At 40.2% G+C, this 10,351-nt stretch overlaps 1 protein-coding gene across 3 annotated transcripts; it reads left to right on the top strand.

Moving 5' to 3' along the window:
• The first annotated feature begins 63 nt into the window (after positions 1-63).
• LOC118409943 lies at positions 64-9,739 on the top strand. 3 transcript variants are annotated; one of them, XM_035811355.1, is made up of 5 exons: positions 64-765; positions 1,743-1,875; positions 2,439-2,553; positions 5,164-5,658; positions 7,566-7,704. In XM_035811355.1, the coding sequence occupies exons 1-4, from the start codon at positions 510-512 to the stop codon at positions 5,650-5,652; spliced, it is 993 nt and encodes a 330-aa protein (XP_035667248.1). In that variant the 5' UTR covers positions 64-509; the 3' UTR covers positions 5,653-5,658; positions 7,566-7,704. The 3 variants fall into 3 exon arrangements, with proteins under 3 accessions (XP_035667248.1, XP_035667247.1, XP_035667249.1); XM_035811356.1 differs by lacking the exon at positions 5,164-5,658 and adding an exon at positions 9,201-9,739 and having other exon boundaries at positions 67-765; positions 7,566-9,169; XM_035811354.1 differs by lacking the exon at positions 7,566-7,704 and having other exon boundaries at positions 5,164-6,848.
• The last annotated feature ends 612 nt before the right edge of the window (positions 9,740-10,351 follow it).

Here is a 10,351-nt window from a genome sequence, read left to right as displayed (position 1 = left end):
GAAATTAGGTAGATGAAACCTCCTCCAGTTTTGCACTGTTGGTAGCTTCCAGGTCGGAGGTCAATATTTCTTGGAATAGATCGTGATGCGCAGCATTTCGGTGTTTTGGCCTTTGGAATTTTGAGATTGCTCCATAATACCGCATCGTCACTTCAACTGCGCTCACTGTGAGTAACACGGAGACGTTACTTAAGGATATTCGCACGGCAACGGCTCGAGAAAGGCGGCGTCGAAAGTTTGTGAGCTGTTTCATGATCTCAGTGCCGGGGGCGGGCAGCCGCAGGGCCCTGTCCGTGATCACGATGTCGCACTGCGATATCGCATGACAAGGCGCTATTTACGGGGATCAGTGATTCCCGTCTGTCATGTCTGGCTACGTTTGTACGGAACGAAGACACGCAAACCCCCGTAGAGCTACCGCTGATGGACGATCAGAGCGACCCAACTTTTCGATCGGGCTGTCGCCGGGATTCTGCAAGAGCTCCTGATGTTGCAGACTTTCGTCATTGATGCTGGAAAGTGCTGGTTCTTACATGCCTTGCCATCATGTCATGGCGGACCGAGCATCGGGCTTGTCACGGACGATCTGTATATTGCTGATGCTGATGGTTTGCCTGTCCGTGAGCCGTGCCCAGAAGGGCGCGGGGTGGACCCCGGAGGCCTACCCCAACCCGCAGACACAGCCCGCCCTCTGCGGCAGGCCCAACACCTACAGAAACTCCTCCTGGATCTGTGACCCGGACGGTATCCTCACCAGATGGCAAGGTTGGTTAGTTTCATGGAGACATTGTGGTTAATGTGTCGTCACAGACATTGTCTTTACAGGCTAGGTTACAATGTTTGCAATGCTCATTTGTCATGCCTACTTTTTGGCTACTGATCTGATTGATGGCGCCAATGATCTGAACATTGACTATGATGCCTATCAGTCACGACTCACAAATAGTTTTTTTATCATGCACGATGAAAGAAAGTTTATACCCAAAAAAATTGTACATAGCTATTAGGTATTGACATATATGAAAATGTCAACTTAGGTTATGATAACAATATAAAATTTACGACCATTGGACTGTATGATGTTGTTGATCAATTGTTCTGGGACTCTCTACTCTCATGATTTACATTTTAGATCCCCCTATCTCTCTTATTTTGGTGTAAATGTAGTTGTACATCTTACTTCTCTGTGATTTTAGGATGTTTCTATCTTCATTTCTAATGACCTAATCACTTGTACATTCTATGATTCTAAATAAAGGAGATAATCTGTGTTGCTATATTTCAATATTTAGTTAACTGTTTTCTGAACTACATTAAGAATTGACTGATATTAAGTTTGCTGTGTGGTGGGATAAAACATGCATTTTTGTGTTAAAAAAGTATGGATTTTGCATTCTGAATATGCAGTAACAGTAATATATATCTTGAGTAACATCATAGAAAAATGTGCATGAAATAATATCATTTTTAGTGCATTCATGTCCTTGTTTCTTTGTTTACCACTTGTTTCTTAGTTCACCACAAAAGAGTTTGTACCATTTTTCTGACCCCTTGTCACCTTCCCCATGGCAATATTGACTGGTTTTACTTTGCATGGTGTCAATGTGGACATGTTGGTACCATTGTCAGTTTTCTGTAGACGGCCACTACCAACTATGGCTGTCTGGCTTACCTATGTAATATGCAGTGCCTATCATTTTCAATATATACAGAATAAGATATGAAAGCTGTTTCCCCCCCAGCTGATGAGCTTGATGAATATCTGGAGAGTGTGAGATGGGAGACGCCCTGTCCCTGTGACGTGTGTGACGGAGTGGCAGACGGCTACAACATCGCTGTGGCTCTCATGAGGAGCATGGCTGTCACTGATAAATCGTGAGTAAGAAGTCATCATCAGATACATGGCAGTCACCATTGAGTACATGTAAATGGGTAAACCATCATCAAATACATACAAGTCAGCCTTAGATGCATTCAACACATCATTGGATACTAGTAGTACATAGAAGTCAACAACAAATACATGGAGTGGGAATCATCACCAAGTACATGGAAGTCATGATTAAATACATGGAAACAGTCATCAAATACATGAAAACCATCATCAAATACATGGAAATCAGCATGAAGTCCATCAAAATCAGCATCAAATACTGTACTGGAAAATTATCAAATCCACGGAAGTCCATAACACATCCAAGAAAGTCATGATCATACATTGAAGTCATCATCAAATATATAGAAATGATTGATTAAAGAAAGTCCTGATTCAATAGCATTTATTTCAATAGTTGATATACCAGTATGAACAAATATGGTAATAGTTGGATTTTCTTTTTAAGTTTTAGTACATTTGTATCATATGATACATTTGTTCAATGATTAAGTATTGGATCTTTTTTATTACCTGAGTGATAATGTGTGTTTTGTTCTTTCAGACACAATGTATCGTACAGAGCACAGAATTTTGCCAACTACCTGCGGACTACGACGTGGGACTATGGGTCATGTGATGAGGGCGTGGTCATCTTGATTTCTCAGAAAGAAAGACGGGTGAGCCTTTAATTCTCTTGTTACCATAGCAACAGGGATGGGCCAGGAAGGATCATTGCACAGAATAGGTTCTTTGGATGATATTTTCTGAACACCTCAGAACTGATTGGATAGTGATAAAACTTGAAAGAAAGAAGGAAAACCAAGACCAACATAAAACCATGATGCATGAATCTTAAAATGCTAATGTGTGGAATGTCATCCATATGATTAAGTCTGTGCAGGTTACTGAGATGTTTTCTTGTGTGTGAGGATGAAAATTGACAGTGTTTAGCAATATATGCAACTTTTGGAACTTTTCCCATCAACAGTGACATTTTTCTAAACTCCACCAGGCCCTCCTATGGGGGTGCGGAGATCATAGAATTCAACAAAAGAATTGGGAAATAGGCCAGGGGAGTCAGTCCACGCTTAGATTCATGTTTCCCCTCCTTTGGTGGCGCGGGGATCGTAGAATCCATGATCTCACACTGTCCTTCCTGGTCCATTCAATATTAGAAGGAGAAGCTTTTAAATGAACTGTCTGCATGAAGGTGGTGCTATGTACAGGAGACTGAAACTGCAAAATGGTGATGGGTATTTGGGCTCGGTAGAAGTGGCTTGTCTGCTAAAATGAGTGTAGGATTGCTTGCTATGTTAGCCTATTAATGTTGCTCAATGTCAATTTCAAAACGACATTGAGTAACATTTGTTTAAAGCTTTTTGAAAAGCTCTTCTTTACTCGCCTTTAGAATTGTTTGGGACACAATTTAAAACTCATAAAATGGACATCTTGCTAATTGAGATTAACTGAATAGGGTGTTGTGTATCTTTGACACTTCATGATTGCGCACTTTGCTTTTAATGCTTATATATGTACTTGAATTATGCACCACAACAAGAAATAGCATCATTTGGTTTTCCATTCTTTTACTTGTATAGGACTTGTATAGGCAGAAGGTACCACATTACTAATGTGTTTATATGTACATGTGTATGAGCAAGCAAAATGAGATGATTTTAAATGTATCATAATACCCACACCTCTGCTACACCAGATACATACTTACATACATAATCCTTATAAACGTATACATACATAACACACTTTATTACACACAGCGGTGTGAAAAGTTTTTGCTTTGTTCCAATACCAAAAGACTTTTTTTACTGTTGTTATTGGCCCCAAGAAAAAATATTGTTAAGCCTTTTCCTGTTGTTGGAACAAATTCAAAACTTTTCTGTATTTGTCATACCAACACAAATGAGAAGCAAGGTGGCACTCCGCATAATAATGGCAAAACTTGATAAACATTAATGGAGACTTTGATAAAGCATTTCCTTGAAGCTTTGTAGCCGCTGACAACTTCTGACACTCCATTGTGGACATGGATACAGGTAATCATTCAGAGCTCTGTAAGGCTCTGTTTTTCATTCCTTTACAAATTTACCTTTACCTTCATTGCTGCTACATTATGGCATTCACTGGTAGTTTAGAAATGTTGAGTTGCTTTAACTTGTCTGTATGTTTTTGGTTGGATTTTTTGCTCATGGATTGTGATTTGGTTAGGTTGTTTCAAATATTGCAGCTTGAGATCTTATGGAAGCTCACAGATCTTCTAACAAAATGAATATGTCAACAGTGCTCTTTTGACATATTGTATACTAGTACTATGATGTAGGGAGCCAACAACATTCTCTTTGAATGAGCCCTAGGTATAAAAAAATGTTGTGTTTCCTGTTTCCCAACCTACCCTAGAAAAACCTGCCAATCTCAGTCTTTTTTGGGGGGGGGGGGGATATGAACAACTGTTCACTGAGTCACCTAGTTTCCAGTTATTATTTTTCTTCAACCTGCTAACTATTCAAGTAAAAAAGACTCCTAAATAATGAAGTACCTAAAAAAAATTATCCACAGATTTGTGTGTAGTTTGACGTTGAAAATATAAGTGCATTTTAGCTTTACTTTGTTAAACTGTATTGTATCACTAGAGTTTTGGTTTGAAAATTTTTTTTAAAGATGATCACTACCTACCAACCCTACATTTTTCAGAAAACACAACATTTCTTTCTGGTCTGAGAAAAAATCGTAGACTTGCCATCTGTTTTGATATCTTTTTATATTTTTATACTCTTGACAATAGTAGCAGTAGATTCTTCTAGATCTTTTGATGTAGCACTGTCACAGTATCACTCACAAATACCGGTAGTTGAAATATTTCAAATGTCACTGTGCCATTTGTACACACTCTATGTACCGGTAATAAGATACCATTATGCTATTGCATAAATAGCTTGGTGCTTGTTTGTCTATTAATGTTTTCGTTTTCTGTTAGCAACTTTTGAGAGGCTTGTTGACAACTGTTCTGGGACACAGTTTTACCACAATACTTACATAAAGAATACATAAACATTTTGGATGTTTCTATCTGTTCAGGTGGATGTGTCTTGCTCTTTGTGACATTGACATTTTTAGCAATAATCTTGTTTTTCTGCAGTAGTTATTTTCTGTCATGCAAGTTGCCAGGAAAGCTGCTGTTTTTGCCCTGTACATTTTGTGCTGTAATTAGTCTTTTTTTTTCTTTTCTTTTCACGTCTGTCCCTCCTCCCGTCACGGACCTGCCTGACCAGGTCTATACGTCCCGGGGGAAACAAGTAAGACTCAAACTCACGCCGTTCCGCGTCATCACCATCTACGAGAAGCACCGGGCCTTCTTCTCTCTGGAGGATTTCCAGGACGGGATTGCCTCCCTGACACACGAGTACAAGAAGGTTTTCATAGGGACTTACAGAGACGTGGAAGAGACGGCCAAGCAGGACCTCAGCACGGTGGTGGGAGGGATCTGTGTGGGGCTGTCCTTCTTCTTCTGTTGTGGCTGCTGCTTCATTCTGGGGAAACACGAGAGGGACATGCGCCTAAAACCCCAGCCTCGCCCCGAATGGGATAACAGCAGTACGGGCAGCGACAGGACCCGAAATACGGACCATCCCCTGGAGAGGCAGGACGCTGGCGTGGCGGGGTTCTCTGGCGACGCGGGGGGAGCGGGCGATGCAGGGGGAGGGGATGGAGGAGGGGGAGATGCTGGGGATGGTGGCGGCGGGGATGCTGGAGGCTTCTAGGCTATTGTAAGAGTCCCCTATGGATCTCTCCTGAAAGTAGATGTGCTAGACTAGTGTAACAGTGGAGTTCAAGTGCCACCAACTGCCCAGGACAACTGGTCTGGACCTTTTGGCTCAGCGGTTAGCATCGTTGGTTTGTGAACTGGCAGGCACGGGTTCAAATCCCGGGAGCCAGTGTACTGTTTCTACTTACCTCTTCTAGTTTTTCACTGGGAATCAAACCCAGGCCTTTGTGGTGATTGCGCGTGAAGCCCATTGTTACACTACATCCAGTGGTATGTTTTGATAAGCAAACTTCTCAAAGGAAAAATACAGGGACAGTAGATGAAACAAACAGGCTTTGCTTGCGTATGACTTAACTCTTTAAAACACAAATCTACTGTGATAGACAGATACACTTCACAGAGACATGTTAAAAAACTAATTGGAAGTTTACTGTTATATGGAAGGTTAGTGCTATAGTGAGACTATACTATGTTTCTGCCAGTTCAAATGAAAGAGAAATTTTCAAATTCTCTTTTCCACTACTACTTTTCCACAGGGGCGATCGAAGTTGAATTCTGATTGTGAAAAATATGATTCGAAAGACAACAAATACATAAAACTTACAAAATGTGCCTCTTTATTAATGAAATGTAGCTGCTGATTATAATGAAAGTTTGGTCACTCAGTGGTGACCTCCTCAGTGGAAAGGGGATATAATAGCCAAATGCTGGTGCTCAAACACCCAAACCTCTTGTGTTCATATTTTATTTTGTACATAGAGAAATTTGCCAGGTAAAATACTGCCTACCAGATCAAATCTGGGACAATCTATACAACAAATTATATTTATTTATTTATTTATTTTATTTATCCATTGATGTAAGGCTCCCATGTTACCTCTATTTTCAGTTTCTCTCCAAACCTTTTTAAGGAATCACTACTAACTGTACATTACAGAACTAATGTTAGAATATAGATTTGTGTAGGAGGCTTCTATTGCCTTGTTATTAGCCTAGATTTGAAAAAGGCCAGCTGGATAAGGTTGTGTAAAATAATGTAAAATGGCCTTTCGTTCACTACATGTACTAGTGTCATAGCTGTCTGGAAAAGTGTCATATTTGTTCACTGTAATTCTACATTTGAATTTGTATGTTGTGTGTTTATTCATGTGCAAATGTGGGAGAAAAATTAAATATAAGTCTTGCCGTGTATTTTTGTGTAATGCCATCATGCTTGCAACATTGTTTCATTCTCATTGATAGCCTTTACTAGCAACCTAATACCTATCATCACAAAACTGCTCAAACAGTCCGTACTATATTTTTGATTCGCCAAAGATCTTGCCACATGTTCCTTTGTATTTCATAAGTATTTCACACAAAAGGTAATGAAAAGAAGACTGACAGCATTGTTATCAACCTCATAAGGGTTTTTCTTATAACAATGCTACAACTATTAGATAAATCTTAGGATATATTACATATTGAATTGATGTACATATACTACATGAATCTAAAACAGTACCAAACTGTATGCATTGTTACATTTTTTTTTATTCAGGCTTGACCTTGTATTCCTCATCTCACCACCATGGTTGTTGCGGTTGTCGCGTTTTACATACGGAATCCAATGTACATATATGTCCTTTCGTGGCTTGTTTTGTCAAATGACAGGACATGTGGTGACAGTAACATCAACTGTAAATTGATTGACCTTATTGCAACCTGCATTAAGCTCTGAAACCTCGTCATAGCTGTCTACCCTCCCAGTTTGGCATTTTTTGTGGCGGTGGCAAGCCATCGGGCCCCATGTTAGCATCTGTGTCTGTGAGGCTAATGCTCGTTAAGCTACACCTTGCCTTCCCCCCCTCTGACTCTCCCTTCTTTTTTCTCTTTTTTTTCACATCATTCGCGGACCTGTGTGACCAGATCTATACTTCAGTCAGCAAAGAAGTCGGACTCAAAGTGACCCCATTCCGTCGGGAAAGCATCTATGAGAAGCGACGCGGCCTGTTCTCCATTGATGACTACCAGATGGGACTGGCCACCTTGGTGTTCGACTACAAGACCGTCCTGATCGGTACGTACCAGGACGTAGAGGAGATGGCAGAACAGAACCTCAGCACGGTCATCAGCGGCGTCTGCGTGGCCCTGTCTTTCTTCTTCTGCTGTGGGTGCTGCATGATCCTGGGGAAGCACGAGGTGGAGACGCGTGGGAACATGACCCCCTCCACCAGCATGGGTACGGAGACGGCAGAACTGATGGCGCAGAAGCCGGGCCAGGGCTACACCAGTGTGGCGGGGTTCGGCGGGGGGGATGCAGGAGCAGATGCAGGGGATGCCGGGGGAGGGGATGCTGGTGGCTTCTAGATGTTTTTCTGGGTAAAAAACATGGACCGAGCACCAGCCACAGGAGGAAGATAGCACAAACCCATGTACTATACAGACGCACCATTGATGGTCTTCAGTGGCATTTCTTCAGAGAAGCATTTAGTGTCATTTGTTTGCTCATTTGTTTTATCAAAACCCTCTGGTACAAGCAGGGCCAGAATAAACACTAAAACATGAAAATGTCCAAAGTAACTATATTGAAGATAGCACACAAATAGCACATACTGTAACTGTGTTTTATATTTAAATGTGTTGTAGGACTGCAAACAGTATGTAAGGTTGTGCTATTTTTCTGCTAGCAAGATAAAACACCCTATGTGCCCTTTTGGTACGGTGTAAGAGTTTAATTTTGATGTGTTGTTTGACTGCTGTGCTCCTGACCCTGCCTCACTATGCACTAAGGGAGCTCCTTGCAAGGACTTGTTTGTTTGAACCTTGGGAAGGATTTTGAAGTCTGAACTGTGTGGATTGATGAAACTGACAAACAGAAGTCTGGAAGAACACCAGCGACACGTTGACCCAGGACAAGGCAAGTAATTAGAAGACAAACAAGATACCGGAAATGGACGGACGTGTTTTGAAGAACTGGCAATCACAATGACATTGATTAAGAATAGTGACGGCCGGACGGGCAGAAGATGGATAATTTTTGTACTGATATATTTCAAGTTGTATGTATTACAATGAACTCTGGCTCCAAATACTTGAACTCCAAACAACCTAATGAGCAACAGCATAAGCAGCAATTGCCTTTGACAAAGTGCCTGTTAAAAGAGCGAGTAAAGTTGTGTCTAGAAGTTGCAAGTTAAGTCACTGTTTAACTCAAACAATGAAACATCAAAGGAAGTTGACATTGTCCTGGTTTGTAACGTCAGCTAGTCCCTCAGTTGACATGCACGGGACTTGTTATGTGTGTCAGGTTTTCAAGATTGACAGTATAGTTTTGATGCTCAGCACCTTTGTAGAGAAATGTAGGCCATGTCTTTACTCCTCACCAGGTCTCAGACTTAGAAAGTGTCACAAACCAGAATGAGGTCAATGTTAGAAGTCAAGATTTGAAAATAGCCACTACTCATAGACAAAGGCAGTCCTCAAGTGTTGTAGAATTCAGGTTGGAGTAGACTAGCTGCACAATTGAAAAGGTTTTAGTAGACTAGCTGCACAATTGAAAAGCTTCTTTTGCAAGGAGTGTTAATTGAATCATTATCTATCATAGGTGATTTCTAAAAGCTTTAAGACATAATTGTTAGGAAGCAATTTATAAGAACTGTCATAAAACAGTTACATGTTTATTTCAAAGCAAAATACTTTTATACATAGTTCATTTGCAAACCATGCATTGTGTAAATCAAACGGTGGGATTCCCCACCAGATTTAGAGACACAGTGTGTCATCCATAAAATCCAGACTGTGTGGCCTTGCTAAGAATCAGTTGATCTGTACCTTTTGAAACCTATGCAGTGTGAAGCAGTTTGCTGCTATTGCCACTATGCTTGGAATATTATATGAGATATTCTGGCTCAGTTTAAGAAGTAAGGCATGACTCTGGAAAGTTGCCTATAAAATGCTCACAAGAATTATAGGATAAAAGACTATATATGTATAAGGAAATGGAGACAGTATATGCTAAGATGAGCCATTTTTACACTCCCAAGTCAATACTGATTTATGGTATTTGCCATCTCAATAAAATATATCAACATCAAAACAAGGCCACTTTTTTAGTTACTAAGTTGCCCCATTGCTGAGACAACCCCAACTCTCCCATCGTCAAACCCAACCCAACACATCCCTCAAACCACATCATAGTCCACTATGGTAAATGTAACCCCATGTATATTTGTGACCGTTTTCTGCAAGTAGCATGTCATGTAACTAATTACTTTGTCTTTGTGAATCATACCTCAGGTGCACGAAGTCTCAGGGGCTACAAGCAAACTTTTTATTCAATTTCAACACAGTATTCAAGTATCTACAATAAAAAGACCTGACCACAGCTATTCAAACATCACAGAGCTATGTGCCACTTATTTTTCCAATTCACACTGGGTACATAGTTACTGTACTTTTATATCAAATTACATATATACATGACAATGAGAATTACTTAAAGTTTATACATATAACTCCATGCAATCTACGTTCGAAGTTATAATAACAAAACAAAACTGCATAACTACAATGAAGAAAACCTCAAACTACATTTTTCACTCATCAAATTTGTAACAATGCAGCACAACAAAACTGCATAGCCGTCAATGACTACATCTCTCCTACAGGAATTAATAAAACTTCATTTTTACATTTTGTATAAACAATATTTT

This window comes from Branchiostoma floridae, chromosome 2 (genome assembly GCF_000003815.2).
Source record: "Branchiostoma floridae strain S238N-H82 chromosome 2, Bfl_VNyyK, whole genome shotgun sequence".
In the NCBI taxonomy this organism is placed as follows: Eukaryota; Metazoa; Chordata; class Leptocardii; order Amphioxiformes; family Branchiostomatidae; genus Branchiostoma; species Branchiostoma floridae.
Note: the sequence above shows the minus strand (reverse complement) of the source record. Positions and strands in the feature narration are given on the sequence as shown.

Bases quoted from the DNA above. Each gene is read 5' to 3' on its own strand.
- LOC118409943 (XM_035811355.1), top strand. From the start codon at position 510: ATGCTGGAAAGTGCTGGTTCTTACATGCCTTGCCATCATGTCATGGCG. The intron at 766-1,742 runs GTTGGTTAGTTT...TTTCCCCCCCAG, and splicing joins TATCCTCACCAGATGGCAAG to CTGATGAGCTTGATGAATAT. The intron at 1,876-2,438 runs GTGAGTAAGAAG...TTGTTCTTTCAG, and splicing joins ATGGCTGTCACTGATAAATC to ACACAATGTATCGTACAGAG.